General features: G+C 42.4%; 2 protein-coding genes across 2 annotated transcripts in view; one reads left to right on the top strand and one right to left on the bottom strand.

Annotated features, from left to right (window-relative positions):
* Positions 1–2,938, bottom strand: part of ASB3 (ankyrin repeat and SOCS box containing 3) — a 115,313-nt gene extending 112,375 nt beyond the window's left edge. The window contains exons 1-2 of the mRNA XM_024204099.2: positions 2,912–2,938; positions 1,748–1,823 (exon numbers count right to left, since the gene is read on the bottom strand). The gene's annotated coding sequence lies outside the window, so the exon portion shown is untranslated. The remainder of the gene's footprint in view (positions 1–1,747; positions 1,824–2,911) is intronic.
* Positions 2,939–3,025: 87 nt separating this feature from the next.
* ERLEC1 (endoplasmic reticulum lectin 1) overlaps positions 3,026–17,442 on the top strand; it is a 24,463-nt gene continuing 10,046 nt past the window's right edge. Inside the window, exons 1-7 of the mRNA XM_026652547.2 lie at positions 3,026–3,263; positions 4,472–4,576; positions 8,332–8,412; positions 9,692–9,769; positions 9,953–10,016; positions 11,759–11,787; positions 12,543–12,766. Coding sequence (XP_026508332.1) covers positions 3,117–3,263; positions 4,472–4,576; positions 8,332–8,412; positions 9,692–9,769; positions 9,953–10,016; positions 11,759–11,787; positions 12,543–12,766 — 728 coding nt within the window. The 5' untranslated portion in view covers positions 3,026–3,116. The remainder of the gene's footprint in view (positions 3,264–4,471; positions 4,577–8,331; positions 8,413–9,691; positions 9,770–9,952; positions 10,017–11,758; positions 11,788–12,542; positions 12,767–17,442) is intronic.

The raw sequence follows: 17,442 nt of genomic DNA, 5'->3' as shown, positions 1-17,442 counted from the left end.
TAGCATAATTGCATCCACACTAGAGCTTTTTCACGTATAGATATTTCAGTAAAAAAGACACACCCCTAATCAAAATAGTTATATTGTAAATCTTAAGTGTAGACCAGGCCTTAGTCCTACCTTACCTAGTTGTTCTAACAACTTATTGAAAAAAATCTACCTTTGACTTTGCTCCAACGTTCCCAGTCTTTAATAGGAAAAGCTGACTGGTTGGTGGAGAACACCTTTGTACTTTCTCCCATGCCACTCCTTATGCAGGGGAAGAGTATATTATAAGCCATAAAGCTACCACACTGTATCCTCCTTAAGGCTCATCACTGCCATGACTCCTTCCAGGAATATGATGAGATCTGACTCTCTTCCCCTTCTTTCTTTTTCCTACTCCCTTATTCTTCCAACTTCTTCACTCCCCTCATTCCTCACCCTGCTTCTATTTCCAGTTAGATACACTTTCTAAAACTAGCTTTAACAAAATTCTGCCAATTCTTCATCACATTCATTTACTTGCATGTTATATCCCTATAACTTATGCTCCACTTGTTCTGTATCTTTTAAACAGTAAGACCTCTAGGGCAAGGATTCTCTCTTATCTAGTGTCTAAGACAACAGGGCCCCTATCCTGAGTGGAGCCTCTGGGTGATACCATAATATTTAGTACTAACAACAGTGTAACAGAAAATGAAGATATAGATTAACTCTCAGTGTCAAACCAGCAGAGACAGGACAGAATGCTAAAGCAAGGCATACACTAGCCCTCAGTGGAAGTGCCTGTAATACTGAAATTCTGCTTGCAACATCAGATCCATTACTGAATAGTATTGGAGACCAGAGTCTACCTAAAGAGAGAACATAAGACACCTTCCTTCCTCTCTCTCCCTCCCCGCCCCACCTCCAAACTATATTAACTTAATTAAAAAGCAACTTGCAGTGTGGGTGGCTGGCTGGGTGGATGGAGTGGGGGGGAGGAGTAATCAACAATGTAGACAGGCTTCAGTCTCCATCACTGTTCAATGGCAGGTCTGAAATGACCGGTACAATACATGCTATGGTGTTGCATCAAATAGGAAGTACTGAAAAAGTTTGCATATCATATTCCAGAGAAGGAGCAGGGGAAGAGCAAGTGTGCAATTCATTAAAAGCATGCCAGGTACTCCTTAATGTGTTTATTTGGGGTGTTGGGTGCACACCAATAAATATTTCAATTCTAATTTTTTAAAGAAATGTATTTCTACTGCACAAATCTGTAAAAACATGACATGATAAAATCTATTTAATTAAAACAACACAGGTCTCAGAAAATATCTTTTATACTTTTAGATGTAAGCTTAACAGATATTTACCATATAATATCTAAATACTCAATAGAACATACTTCTCCCCCTGCAGAATAATATAATTTAATATTTTATTATGTATTTATATAGCCCCCATCACAATAGCATCTGAACACCTGATTTTGATATCATGCTGATGTAAATCAGAACACAATTGATATTCTGATCACACATCAGCTTTACATTCATGTAACACTCTGAATAAGGCTCACTATTTGGTCATTAACCACTATTATTAGCATTATGATTAAACATTCTTAATGAGGTAGCAGCCAGGGGACAAAGGCAGACCCCACTATGATTTAGAGTATTCTAATAAAAGAATGGTTCCACCAAGAGTCCATTTTTTAGCACAGGGCTTAAAAACAACCTCTACTGTCCCTTTGGCTGTTTAAGTAAAACAGAGTACCTACCTGTTTTGACACTTATCTAGTCTTCATTAGTTAACACATGTCACTTCCACAGCCAGAGAGAGTCCCTGGGGATTACCTGTAACAATGGGCAGCAAAAAAAAGTCCAAGATATTTTATTTTACTCCATTTACTTAACATAAGGCACCTCTTAAGAGCTGAAAATCGCCAACAAGCACAAAGAAAGTTTCCACTGCCCACCCACCCCCAGCCACATAAATCGAAACAAACTCTGGAACCACTCCTAGAATCATAGAATATCAGGGTTGGAAGGGACCTCAGGAGGTCATCTAGTCCAACCCCCTGCTCAAAGCAGGACCAATTCCCAACTAAATCATCCCAGCCAGGGCTTTGTCAAGGCAGGGCTCTCAGCACCTCCTGTAAGGTGCTGAGAGCCCTGGACTCCCACTGACTTCAGTGGAGATGAGGACACGCACCATCTGCCAGGCGAAGGACCAACTCTCACTACCTGTATGTGCGCGCCAGACAAGTTACACTTGCAATCCATCCAATGGGAGGCCCGCTGACAGACCGACTAGAGGCGATCTCTCTGCACCCTGGTGCCAGCACTGCCCACTTGTCAGCCCTCCTGCAGCCAGCTGAGGAGAACTTGGTCACATGAAGACCCAGAGGCAGAAAAGTATTTCTGAACACAACCAGGGGAACGTGATAATGAGCCACGCTGAGAGCCCGAGCCCCGACCTGTCCGCTGGTGCATTCACCGCCGCCAGCGCAAAGCGGGGCGGCGCTCTAAGCCGGCTCGGTAGAGCTTTATCCTCCGGGCCGCCGCAGGACGGACCAAGGGCAGGCAACGAGTTCGGGGCTGCCCCGCGCACCCGGCTCCAGCCATGTGACTGCAAGTCAAACGCAACCCGCGAAGAGCGCGCTCCCTCCCGGCGCACGGCCACCGCGAGGCCGCCTCTCGGGACCGCCCCACCAGGCGCTATTTGTCCCGGCGGCCTGCGCTCTGCGAGCGGTCCCGGCTCCGGGTACATTTCTGTACAGCGCCGAGCACCAGTGCCCGAGCTCGGGAGGGGGCGCGAGCAGAGCGGTTCTCTCCAGCGGGAGGCTCCCAGCCAGGCTTGGGGAACCGGAGCCCATAGACAGCCAGGCCCGGTACCACCAGAAACTCCGGGCTGCAGCAGGACAACCCCCGACTCCTCTTACCGTGTTTGACTGGCGGCCTCGCTCCGGAAGCTGGGGTCTGCTCGGACGGTCTCCGTGACCCGGATGTTGATGTGCACTCGGCCCGCCCCGGAAATGGCGTCAAGCGCTCCACCGGAAGCAGACGTGGCCGGTGGCTGCTTGCGGTTGTGACTGGGTGGCTGCCGGCTTTCTCCCGATCGGTCCCTGCAGCCCCCCGCCGAGCGGGATGAGGCGGTGCCGGCTGGGACCGGCGGCGCTGCTGGCGCTGCTAGGCGGGGTCTTGGCGGGGGCCGGAGGCGGCGGCCGAGCTCTCCCGCAGCTCAGCGACGACGTCCCCTTCAGGGTGAACTGGCCCGGCACCGACTTCAGCCTGGTCAGTGCGGGAGCGGCCGGGCTGGCGGGCGGGGAGAGCCCCGTGGGCGGGGAAGGCCCCTGGGGGGATTCCGTCGGTGGGAGCCCCGGCGGGGCCGGGCGGGGGAGTCACGCCGTGTGGGGTATGGTCAGAAGAGTGACTAGATCAATATTTTAAATCTACAAATCTGCTCGTGCATCTTTAGTTAAAGTCTTATTTTCTGACAAGGACCTGAGTTTATTTCGTTAGCTCCGATGCCTTTGTCAGGAGAAGGCGCTGGATTATGCATTGCTCATCATCACAATGACTGTTAACTACATGGGATGTAAGGAACCTTCATGAGTGGAATGCACCAGCTAGAGAGAAATCCCAGGCTGAATTTGCATGACTGTAGTTGGGAAAATCATCTTCATTTGTAAACTGAGTATATTTGCAGTAAGAAGAACAGGAGTACTTGTGGCACCTTAGAGACTAACAAATTTGTCTTAACGTTTAAAACAAATTTGTTAGTCTCTAAGGTGCCACAAGTACTCCTGTTCTTTTTGCGGATACAGACTAACACGGCTGCTACTCTGAAACCTATATTTGCAGTGACAGTCACTGAGATACAAAGATGGGACCCCAACATGCCATGCCTTTTTCAGAGTTAGAAGCAGTCTGGGATTCAGATGTGCATTTAAAAGAAAGGAAAAGTATGTTAATCTACTCTACACTCCTGTTATTTTATAACAGACTTTGTTTGGAAGGGCAGTTGGGGTTCATTGTATTAAACTCTGTTCAAGCAAAGGAAGACGCTGTCTGCCTTTAAGATTTTATAGCCTAGGTAAAATAAGGAAAAGGTAGAGGAAAGAGGTACAGCATAGCCCATCATCACGCTATTCATTTGGAAGTTATGTCTTACAAGTTCTCTTATTTTTATTGAACGGGGAAAAGAGAGGGAATGAGTAAATATGATGAAAGAAAAAAGGTGGTAGAGGAACATGGGGGTAGGGAGAGTCTAGACAAAGGCAGAGGAGCAAAAATAAACGTTAAGACAAAGATCAGAAGACAAACTGTCAGTGCAAATGGTAAAAAGCAGTCTGCTGACATCCCTAGGACCTGAGAAGATGCAGGGAACTCTTTTGAATAACCTGCTTTGTACCTAGGGCTAGGAATATATTTAAGTTTTTATAGCATTTTCCAAAAAAAAAAATCCATCTTCACGGGATTTGTTTTTGTTCTACTTTTAGCCTACAACTGGTGTTTTGTACAAAGAAGATAATTACATCATTATGACAACTGTAGATAAAGAAAAATATAAATGTATACTTCCACTGATAGCAAACGGAGATGAGGTAAGCTTAAGTCAAGTTGTTGAAATTACAGATTGTTAGTGACACATCTGTAAAATTAAATAGTTTTCTTCCTTTTTAAAACAAAATTCCTCTGCAAAATGTTTCACAGTATGGCAGTTCTATAACTATTCGTGTTCATTATAGACAATATGGTAGTTCTGTTCTTGGTGGGTTTGGTGTGAACCAGTCCTGACGTCCTTAATTAGGCAAAATGGTTGGTGGGTTGGCTAGTCTCAGTTATGTGCCTTAATTCCAGAGCTACAGATTCTTATACCACCTTCATCACTAATATCTGAGCACCTTCCACTAGTGCAGGGGCGGGCAAACTTTTTGGCCCGAGGGCCCCATGTGGGTATAGAAATTGTATGGTGGCGGGCCATGAATGCTCATGAAATTGGGGTTGGGGTGTGGGAGGAGGTATGGGCTCTGGGCTGGGCATGCAGATTCTGGGGTGGGGCCAGAAATGAGGAGTTCAGAGTGTGGAAGGGGGCTCCAGGCTGGAGCAGAGCGGATTGGGGGGGTGAGGGTCTGGGGGGGGGGCTGAGGATGAGGGGTTTGGGGTGCAGGAGGGTGCTTCGGGCTGGGACTGGGGGGTGCAGGAGGGTGAGAGGGGGACCAGGGCTGGGACGGGGGGTGGCTCAGGGGTGCAGGCTCCAGGCAGTGCTTACCTCAAGCAGCTCCTGGATACAGCGGCATATTCCCCCTCCGGCTCCTACGCAGAGGCATGGTCAGGCAGCTCTGCTGCATGCTGCCGCATCCACAGGCTTCACCCCTGCAGCTCCCATTGGCTGTGGTTCTTGGCCAATGGGAGCTGCGGGGGCAGCGTGTGGAGCGGAGCCCCCTGGCTGCCCCATGCGTAGGAGCCGGAGGGGGATATGCTGCTGTTTCTGGGAGCCGTGTGGAGCGGCCCCTGATCCCACTCCCCAGCGTGAGCTCGAGGGCCAGATGTGCCCGCGGGCCATAGTTTGCCCACCCCTGAAGTTCCAGGAGTTCATTTCACAGTCTTGGACCAAGTACACTGGGAAAAGCTATGTGTCCTGCACAGATTAGCTTATCCTTCTGATAGAAAGTTCTGTTGTGCCTGAGGAGTGGAGCTGTTGAGCAAGGTCTACATCCTGAAGCTTTAGGCGATCTTTTAGAAATTCTAGGTCCAAACCATTTAGTGTCTTGAACTTGACATGATATGGTATGAGAAGCCAAGGTAGAGAGTAGAAAGGCAGGTTTGATGTGCTTGTAGTAGCCAATGTTGCTGGAGAGATGCGCTGTCCACTAGCATCACCTCTTGTTTGGGTAACTAATAACATTGGGTTTAAGTAAGGCTAAGATTTTTGTCATGGTTGTTGTTTTCAGTAAAAGTCACGGACAGATCACGGGCAATAAACAAAAATTCACGGAAGCCATGACCTGTCTGACTTTTGCTGGTGCGGCTCTGTGGTTTCTCCTGACACTGTGGTGGCTGAGAGCTGCAGGGTTCTTTCCCCCTCCCTTTGCCCCTCTTCCCCCCCCGCAAGGCTGTCCCCGGTCACTGGAACCCTGAGGAGGCTGTCACCTGTCCCTGGAAATCTGCAGGGGGACCCTGAAGAGGCTATCACTGTAACTCTGCTGGGGTCCTGCTGGCTGCTAGTTCCAGTCCCGCAACTCCAGGGACTGAAGCAGAAAATGTCACGGAGGTCTCTGGAAATCATGGATTCCGTGACTTCCATGACCTCCGTGACATAAATGTAGCCTTAGGTATAAGTGGTATTTAAAGCAGATTGAAATAGGAAGGGGCACTTTTGGCACAAGAGTCATGGAGGAGCAGGAAACTGTGGAAGAAAGCTATTTATATCAGCTAAAGACGGTAGCGGGAAGCTGTTCTTCCCCCTTACTTTAACCCAGTAGTGCCCAAACTTTTCCTGTCGTGCCCCCCTCCCTTATCAGTAATGGAATCTGTCTGTGTCCTCCATTCCATTCAGAGGAGCTTGGATTTAAGGCAGAGCTGGGGGCAGAAGTTGGGATGGGGGAGGAGCTGGGGCTAGAAGCGGAGCTGGCCTCAGGGCAGAGTGGGAATGAGGGCAGAGCTGACCAGGGGGCGGAGTGGAGTTGTGGCTGGGGGTGGAGCAGGGCTAGGGTTGGCGTGGAGCTGCAGTTGGGATTGGAGCTAGGCTGGGGGTAGAGCGGGGCTGGTTGCTGCTCCCTCCCCACCCCCTGTGGGGGCTGGCCCAGGCCTGGCCATGTGCCCCCCAAACATTCAGGTGTGCACCCCACAGTTTGGGGACCACTGCTTTAACCACTGGTTTTGGCAACAGAAGTTATAGCTAATACTACTGCTACTCCATTACTGGGTTTTTCCCTGTGCAATGATGGATGACTAGGTAGGAGCAAAGCACTGTACTGCCAGAGTTTTCAGAATATCTCATCTTCTCCCATAAAAGTAACTATGGGAAGGTTCTCCCCTCCCCCCCAAATAGGGGATGTGGTTTCTTCACAGGAGAGGCAGTAGCACAAGAATAGGCCAGGAGGGGGCAGATAGAGGAGAAGCAGCAGTGGGGACAGGCAAGCTACATAACTTCACATCCACCTCACTTCCTGTTGAAGATATCCTTCTGCAGCTACTTCATGTAAAATAGTAGGTGGCTGCTTGTGCCTGTGCAGCCAGCTGTGGGATCAGCTCACGTGTACAAGTTTAGCTTCTCTTCTGTGGCTCTTGGCTCACTCACAAGATTGTGCCACCTAGCCCCATGGCTCTATCAGGTGAGTCAGAGCACCATGTAGCATTCAGATGTATGGAGAAGGGAGGCAAAAATTGAGCCAACAACAATAAAATAGAAAAGGAAAATCTGACAAAAAGAGACAGAAAAGGCCATGAGAGAGAGAGGATGAGGAGAAGGCCACAGCTATGCTAGAATGTGGTATGCACGAAAGAGCTATAGGGGTCTGTCCATCTACAAATCCATTGCAAGGAAAGAAAGAGGGGACTTGAAAAAAGGTTGAAAACCAGGTCAGGTTGGAGTCTCACAGACCTAGAACTTTGCATTAGAGAATATTGCCTTAATTGTCCACAACCTTTGAATTTGCAATATGATGTCCATTATAAGTGCTGCTGACACTTCTGCTCTCCTCTGTACCTTGTACCTCTACAATAGTAGTATCCAAATAAAAAAGTCTGACAAAAAAGAAATGTTTGCTAGTTCTAACAGACAATACAATGGAAATCTCTTTAATGTGTGCGTGTGTTAATGGCATACATCACAAATCATTTTTCACCGAATCTTACTTCTGCCTTTTTTTAAAAATTAGACTCAGATTTTTGTTCTCTGAAAACCCTGGTGACAGCTACCTTTTTAGTGTACATTTGCAACAAAAATATTGAATTAGGAAACAGGTGCTAAATGTTTTCAGTGCTATAGAAATTATTCACACCTCAGTTTGAATGCTTGTATCTTATTTTGTCATCAGCAGGTTGAACTCTAGTACTTCTAAAAATACAAAAAAGCCATATTTCTACAGTTTGTGTTCCAATTCTGTAATTCCTGGATTTGTTTGGTTTGCTGATTTATTTATGACTCTTATACTTTTCTTCAGTGTCCCTTCCTAATAACTAAAATTTAAAGATTGTTTTAATTATCACACAGCATGTTATTGGAGACAGAGATTTTGTATCTTAATCTTTGCAAGTGATTTTTTTTCCTTATTCAAATTAATGATCTGACTATTGTACATTTAATTTTAATATTGCATATATAGCTAAAAGTGTCAAATCTTTTTTGTTCTAGGAAGAAGAAAAGGATTACAAAGGGCCTAGTCCAGGAGAATTGTTGGAACCTCTTTTCAAACAAAGTAGTTGTTCATATAGAGTATGTTCCTTCTGTTTTCACTCAAATTTGCAAATTAGCAGAATAAACCATCTACATTTCAACCTATTTACAGTTGACTACAATAAACATTCAAATATGTATATGAGATTCCATTTAGCGGTTAAAGCAAGAATGCTTTATAAACTTCATTAACGTTAATATTTAATAGTGTTGCTAAAAAATTTGCATTCTAAATAATTGTAGATACGGTGACTATACTAACAATTTGTCATCGTACTTCCAGTATGCAAACCATAATACACCTCTACCCCGATATAACGCGACCCGATATAACACGAATTCGGATATAACGCAGTAAAGCAGTGCTCCAGGGGGGCGGGGCTGCGCACTCTGGCAGATCAAAGCAAGTTCAATGTAATGCGGTTTCACCTATAACGCAGTAAGATTTTTTGGTTCCCAAGGACAGCGTTCTATCGGGGTAGAGGTGTACAGGACAGCTTGTGGTTACAAGACCTGCCTTGAATGTATGACAAGGCTAAAAGATAAGTGCCTCCAGAGACCCCAGAAGTTTGCCTCTCAAACATAACTTCTTGATATTATTACATTTAAAAAAAAAAAGTTGCTACATTTTTAAAAGTGGCCAGTGAATCCTGACAAGTGTGATTAGACCAGATTCACTCACCATCAAAGCCTTAGCTATCCAGAATTCTTTCACGGGATAAAATTCATCCAAGTACTAAAGTCCCTCCATACTACCTTATCTCTGCATTTGTCCTGGGCAGAGTGGCCACAAAGCAGGGGAGGGACAACCCCTTGGACCATGTGGAGGTGAACTAAATACTTGCCCCAGGCATGTTAGCACTGAGGATGGACCAGGGAGAGTACATTCCATATCCATTATTGTTCAGATCCAGCATCCCAACACCTCCACACAAGTGGCATGGGAAGGGGAGTGGGCTGCAACTAATAATTCAACCTATAGTCCATAGTAGTGGCAACAGCAGGTCTGTGCTGCGGCCTCACAATCCGGCTCTGGATTGGTGGAGGTGTATTTGGCTCTCACCTCCGTGAAAGATGCTTCACAACATCAGCAAAAAAAACCACAGTAATTTGACCCATTATGCATATTTGGAACACAGTTAACCCTGGAATGCTGGGAAAATTCACTGCAGTTTTTTGCTCTTTTAGGGTTCCATCATCCTACTGACAGGGTTGGTTTTGCTACTCATCTGTCAAAATTAAGTCCTAAAGTTTTGGAAAATTTTGATTGCCAGACTCTTGTGTTGCTGACTAAAACATGAATTTTTTTTTTTTTTAGATTGAATCTTACTGGACTTATGAAGTCTGCCATGGAAAATATATTCGTCAATACCATGAAGAGAAAGAAACTGGCCAGGTATGTTTGTACAAGCTTATGAGACCCAAACAAAAAAATAAAATAATTTAGAACTGACACTTTGATGCTGAAGTTACCACAAATGAATTCTGACGGGAATGAACAGAAAGCGCTCTTGAAGCTTATGTGGGGAAAGTTAGCTTTAACAAACAAAACTATAATTGTATTTGTTTTTGGTTGTAGAAAATAAACATCCAAGAGTACTACCTTGGGAACATGCTGATAAAGAGTCCATTATCAGACCCAGGTTTGTCTCTGTTTTTTGTTTGTGGGGTTTTTGCTAATGCTGATGATGTATACATTCTGGTATTTGTTGTTTTCACAAAAATATGCTAGAACTTATGTATGGAAAAATGTCCAATGTGCTTTCCAGTTGAAGAGAGAAGTAGAACACAGTGGAATGCTACTTTTCCTAACTCCATTGTTTTGTGGTAATTTCCTCTTGGCGCCTCATCTTCTCCCCATCCTATCAGTTCAGCCAGGCCACCTACAAGAAATCTGCCAACTAATTATGGCTAGGTAGAAGGGCAGTTGGGGATAGAACATACATACAAAATATTAAAAATGAACCTGTGCCAGTCTTTGTCCTAATCCCTCTGCTTGTATGCTGTAACCTGTTCACTTGGTTTTTGACTGTTTTTTGTGTTTAGAATTCTAAGTAATTCAGGGCAGAGACTGTGTTATATGTACAGTACTTAGCAGATCTTGGATAAAATTTAGTGCACAATGGTAAAACTTGCATCACCTCTGGAGGTGGATTGGGATCTTAGAAATGTTAACATCCTTTTTTTAGTTATTCTGTCCTTTTCCATTAGGTGACAATTTTATTTTTTTCTATGCTTCATATGGAGTTGAAATTCCTTGGCTCAACTTATACTTGTGCATTAACATAATTGATGCCAGCATAGTCTTGAATAGGGTATGAAAGAATCCCAAAACATTGTGGCCTCACTCCCCAGGTGTGCTAAAGCAAGCTTGGTGCAGCTCAAGGGGAGATGTCAGGGTGGCCCGAAGTCTCCTTTCTTATCTTACTAACAATTATGCTGATCCCGTCTCTGGCACAGGTTAGAGAATCCTAAAGCTGTTGAGACCTGTACCACCTTGTAGCACCCAACTGGGGGCAAATAAACAAAGTGATCATTGGCGTGCAGTACACTCTAGCCCTGCTTCCAGCATGCTCCCTAAGCACAGAGAGTGGGGAGAGGAAGGAGATGTAAGCATAGTCTGCTGTGCCAGCAAAAAGAATTCCCTCATGAAGGATGTGGTCAGTTGCCCCTTTAGGGCAGCAGTAAGGTCACTTGGCACTGCTTCAGCACAGTGACCTTACCACAGAGCAGAATCTGGCTTGTCTTGAGTTCCCAAACATAAGAGGCTTTTTTTGTTTAACGGGACACTAACTTTGAAACTAGTCATTTTAAAAGAGTTTATTCTGCTTGCTCCAGTCCCCTTATCAGTGTCTTCATTTTACAACTGCATTTTCTTCTTGCCCCTACTTCTACAGACAGGTGAGATTGAATAGAGAAACTGACTGTACACAAAGTGCTGTGAAATACAAAGTATACAAAAAAATCTTTGAACAAATATTATTTGTTAATCCATTTAAAAAGAAAAAAATCCTAAGTGACAGACATATCAACATAAGTAAAAATTTAAGATTAAAGGAAGATTTGACACATTAAATTATAAAAGTTTTATAGTACTTTAGGACAAACATTTGCCATGTAATATTTGACAACATTCTTCTAATGTACAAGCATGTTTCAGTGAAAACCAGTATTAAGCAAATGATAATTGTGTAATCAAACTTAGTCTCACATTGAAAATGTCAGTATGGTACAATCAGGGCTGGTGTGCTGAGAGGAAATGGCTTTATTTCTAAAACTGAATCTCTTACCTAGCATAACTTTTTGTATATAATTTCATATCTTTATTATTTTATATATATTTTAAAGACCTTTACACTTCTCTCATTCTTATATTATTCTGTAGATCAAGACGAAAAGGAAAATCTGAAAGAGGCAAGTGTAAAACATTGCTTTCACTTTTACCATCAACAGTGGAGGCAACTAAATGTAGATATGATTAAATGTTCAGTTCATTAATCCAGGTGTGAGTAGAAAATAAGCTCTTTTCCCTTTTTGATCACTGGTCCAGTTTTGGAGACACTTGTTCTCTTCCACCAATGAGTTTCTTGCCCTGTCCAGTCCCAAGACACTGGACGTTAAGGCTAAGGTGACAGTTAATTTATTTTTTAAAAGAATCACTTTCCACATTCTTGTTGAAGTGCTAAGTTTTATAAAAAACCCTTAGTAACACCACAAATCTTAAATTTAAGACAGATCCATGGTATGTGAGAACCTATGAACTTTTGCATTATAAAGTGGGCATATATGCAGTCATCTTTTGGCCTGGTAGCACTTTATTTCTCTGCTTATCCCTACTCCAATTCTATCTATCTATTGCTGAAGGCTGCCTGGGCTTTTACATTATCTTATTAACTGTTATTGCTCCTAACCTTTACCCATTCACTCATTGGTTTTTCCTGATTATACATTAAGATCCTTAACTCTCTACTTTCTTCTACCTGTGAAGTTCCTGCCCGCTAACTACTACACTCTACCTCTTGGCAAAAGGAGAAAAAAAAAAATCCCTAAATGAAAATATGATTAAAACATTATTGAAACATGGAGTCTAATGAGCTGTAGTGTTGCCATTACAGAGAAGTGAAACAGCTCTACTGCAATTTCTAATTAACTTTTTTGCTTTCACCTAGATTCCTACAAAGAACATAGAAGGGCAGATGACCCCATACTATCCTGTAGGAATGGGAAATGGTACACCTTGTACTTTGAGACAAAACCTGCCCAGATCAAGTACAGTGATGTATATCTGTCATCCTGAAGCTAAACATGAGATCCTATCAGTAGCAGAAGTTACTACATGTGAATATGAAGTGGTCATATTGACACCTCTGTTATGCAGCCATCCTAAATATAGGTACAGTTTCCAAATTTCAGCTAACATTTTGGCTCTAGTGATCATTTTGCACATATGGGGCCAAATTTTCAGTCAGCTGTCTCTTGTGTGTGCAAAAATTATAGGCAGTTGTGGTTCCTTGTGCAAAACTGAACACCTTCTTTTACCCTTGCATATGCTTAACATGCTTGCAAATACAGCATTGCCAACTCTTGCAGTTTTTACTTAAGCATCACAATATTTGGAGTATTTCTTAAAGCTCCAGCTGTTGGAGTTAAGACATCACATGAGAGCCTCACGGTTTGGATTTTTTTAAGGTAAGTTTCCAGCCATTGTGGTTGCAAAGAAAAATTTAGGAATGTGAAGTGACTGCAGCCTGATGGTTCAGAAGGCAAAGAAAGAGTCCAACATTAGTTCTTTTTAAAAAATAAATAAATAAATCCACTTTCTCTCACACTCAACAAAACAAAAAAAGACTTATTACGCTAATCATGACTTTTTGGGGCCTCACTTATGATATTTGAATGCTTTTGGTGGCCAGTACTGCAAAATACCACATGTACATGTGCAGGTTACCTATTTGTGTATACATGAGGCTACTGCTTCCATGTTCACTTAACTTTAGAAATCATGTCCCATCTTTTACACATGCATATTTTATGTGCACCTGACGGAGAGGGGGCAGCTTTAGAACTGGGACTTCATTCTATTGCATTGGCATTAGGTATTTGCAGACTTTAATCCTATTCACATGATCTAAAAGCTTTATTAAAAAGTGTTAAGATCTCTTACCAGTATGTGTAGATTTAATCATAAGTTACACTTTAAAAACATGAAAATCAATGAATCCATTATTTAACAGTACTTGCCGAGACCTGAGTTCAGGATTCTGTTTTCCCAGCACAAATTGTTGACATAACGCATCCCTAAAAAATATCTTACCTGTGTTTTACAGTCTCTCAACTGTCAGCTCTTGGAGGGTCAACACAGACTCCTAAACTCAGGTCTTGGTGAAGGTGGAAGCAATGAATATTTGTTTTTAAATGACCTATTTCCATTTAAATAGCAACATGTTCTGAGATGTGTAGAGAGACAGTCATTTGTAACCTATTTGAGAATATCTAGATTGATATAAAAGTACTCTCTGATGTAAGGACATCAGTCATGCACTATGCAAACATAGTTGCAAAAAACCGTGAATAAGTAGTAACACTGTCAAATCCTTATTTACCAATCAATTTTCTAATTTAAATGGAGCATTTGACTTTCTATGCAAGAGAAGCACTAGTATAGTTCAGTTTGAATTCCAGCTCTTATTTTAAACCCACCCAGGTCTCTTCACTTGTTCTTAACTTCCTCCAGTTCATTGAAGATTGAAATTTTTCCAGACTGGGTCTCTATCTAAAGGTGAATTTGGGATTTTTTTTCTTGAAGAGGCTGAATAAAATTGGTTCACCCACTTCTGTATTACTCAAATATAGAAAATGCTCAAATTTAAAGAAACTTTACTCTCAACTAACTCAGAAAGGGATAAAGTTAGAAATTTCAGACTGGACATGGCTTGAAGAAAATGTTCAGTAGTTGAGCGTTGAAAGTCTGAAGTTTGGCTCACAGGCAGTACCCTCTTTGACTGCTAAAGCAGGCAAATTTAATGTTCACTGCACTCAGAGTTTAGCTCAGCAGCATCCTTTAGCTAAAGCGATAAGGAGTTAATAGGTTATTCCAGTCTCTAAAAAAAATTGCCAGTGTGTGCAAGTGTATTATTGCATACATTAATAAAATAATTCCAATTAGAGTACCAGACCTCAATTAATAATGGCTGCATTCATGAATTATTGAGCCAGATAGGCCGAGATCAAGGAAGTTAGAAGCACTGTGTGATGGATAATTCAGATTTTCTTACCTTAGCGTTTTCAAAATTAATTAAGGAAAAAAATTGTCCATGAATCATGAAGGCTGAGAAATTAATCACTCCACAGACAGGAAATAGAAGAAATAAGATTGAATACTTAACATTTATTCTGTTCTTGAGGAGGATGCTTTACAATGTAGCTTCTTCATATGAGCAAAATCGTGGCTTGCCCCATGCACCTGTTCCCTTTCTTCCCGGAACATAAGGTACCTTGCTCTTGTGCATCAGCTACACTCATTGCTGCAGATTACTGTACAGTGGGGAGAACAGCCTCTATAGCGCTGCTACTCCCTCCCCTCCCCCCATCCTGTAAAAGTGAGCAGGCAGAGGTGAGGAGTAGGTTGTGGCTTGACTTCACCTCCCAGTATACCAGCTAACACAGCTGTGAGCTGTTGTGGAAGTAATCTGTGCCAGATGAAGGGCTCGTGCAGACTATTTCTCCCCTCCCGCCAACCCTGCCTAGAGTAAGGTTAGAACCAGGAATTGTGAATTGGTCACAAGTTGGCCCCGGTCTGCTCCTGATGCAGCAGAACTATCTAACAAAGCTTTTTGGGGCTAGTGGTAAATCCACATCTAGTCCTACATTTGTCAAATAGTTTAATGTCAGTGTATTGTACTACCCCATTAAACAACAGCAGTGCTGTACAGCTACTGATGTATAACTATAGTTTTCTCTCTGATGCAAATGCATACATTCTGGCTGTGGGTAGGTGGCATAATTGCATAATTTCTGCAGTTATTGTCTAGCAGTACAATATGCAAATCCCTTATCTAGCTAATATAGCTGGCATGTTCTGAGGGGGAAGGATTTACATAACAATTGTACAGAGTATAGTTATCCCAGTGGCTGACCAGTGAATGTATACATTGAGAATTTTCTTACTTTACTTAAGAATTTTCAAACTTTATTTAAGGATTAGATCTGCCCACCTCACCCACCTCCATTCAAGTGACAAATTGGAAATACTTCAAATATTACATGAGAATATTAAAACTGCCCAGAAGAAAGAAAAGTGGGCTAGAAAATTGCTTGTTTGTTTGTTCTGGTTCATTTTTGTTTTTGTTTTTTAAAACCACTAACTGCTGTTACTGTTTCCTCTCCCCCATCATCTATGTTCAGCCCCAAAACCTTTACTACCAGATAGGTGAGGAGGGCTTCTTGGCCAGGAGTGAGAATATTGGATGCCTTGAAAATGCATCTAAAACAAAACACGCAAGGGCTCATTCTCCTGATTCAGTCATGCTATTACTAGCAAAGGCACGAGTAGCACACCCAAAGTGCTGCTCAGTCCCTGCTCAGAGCAGCCTGCAGGTGGGGTGGGGTATTAAAAATACATTTTTTTCTTTCCTGTAGTGGCCTTCATGTTGCTCCTCAAAGTGGCTCAGGACAGTACTTCAGCCATGAATCCTTTCCCTCCCCACCCATTCTCATATCTTTACTGCTTAGTAATGCAATTGAAGTTGGAGAGTAAGAGCATCCTTTTTAGTTCTAAATATAATTTAATATACACCATTCTTATTGTTGGCACAGTCTGTCCTTATCCCTAAGCATGTGAACGTGTTTCGGGGGGTGGAGTAGAGCATGCCTGACAGATGGGAGGGAAAGGTGAAAAGAAATATACAATTGCATTTAATTGCTTGATAGTTCTATTTGATTTAGTAACACCACACTCAAACTCTTCAGCCCTCAGGCATGGAGTTTATTTAATCTAGAACATAGTTACTTATTAATCAGGAAGCAACTTCAGTTATCTTACATACAAACTGAAATTTGTTACACATCCTTCTGTACAGTGCACATATTACTGCATAACAAACTCTGATGATAGTCCAGAAAGCCAGTTCCCTTTTTCAGAAGCACCTGTAAGTCTATGAAATTGCTAGATGTGTATTTACAAAACAGATGAACATAAAGTAATGTAAAATTGTAGGAAATAATAATTTGATATTTTTTGCAAATGTATCGATCACTAACATACTATTATTCAATAGTATTGTAAAAATATTTCCACTTATATTTAGTACTTCTAAATTTTCACTCAGGCTTTTCAGGTGCTTTGAAGAGACCTTAATTTGTATGAAATAAGGAAAGAGCGATGATATTGTGACTTCTGAAACCATCTCTTGTAGTTGTCGATATTCCAATGCCTTTTAAACTAGCATTGCTCAGGGGGTTTTATAGTTTCATTTTTAAACAGGGTCCCAAGTAGCCACTCCCACAAGGAACTACTTTGTGAAGATTATGTTGTTGAAGATAAGTGCCCTAGAACATTCTGAACAAGATTAGAGACATATGTAATTCTCCCAAGTTTAACTAGAGTACGGTGTGAACTCTTTATTAAAATGTGTTTGTGATATGTCTTGTGTGTTGGCCATGTGAAGGTTCAATTTATAATTTAATAATACCAAAGTAATTAATGAAATATTCAGTGACAAATTTAAATGAGTAACACATATAGTCTGTGTACTATATGAAAGGTTGTACAAAAGTCTAGTTTGCATTCAGTTTTATTTGATGAAAATAATGACACCATATTTTAAAGATGTATGTATAAGAATGCTGAGTTAAGGCTGAGCATTTAATCTTAACTTTTGGAATTCCCTGACTTTTGAGTGCTTGTTTTTTCAGCCTTAAAGCTGATTAACAGTGCATGCAAAATTGCCTTTTTGCAAGTAAGATGTTATATAATCTGAGGAAAACTAAAACAGGGTAGATTGCATTGACCAGGGTTTCTCAAACTGGGGTCGCCGCTTGTGTAGGGAAAGCCCCTGGCAGGCCGGGCCG

This window comes from Terrapene carolina, unplaced genomic scaffold, assembly GCF_002925995.2.
Source record: "Terrapene carolina triunguis isolate 2854851 unplaced genomic scaffold, T_m_triunguis-2.0 Scaffold120, whole genome shotgun sequence".
In the NCBI taxonomy this organism is placed as follows: Eukaryota; Metazoa; Chordata; order Testudines; family Emydidae; genus Terrapene; species Terrapene triunguis.
Note: the sequence above shows the minus strand (reverse complement) of the source record. Positions and strands in the feature narration are given on the sequence as shown.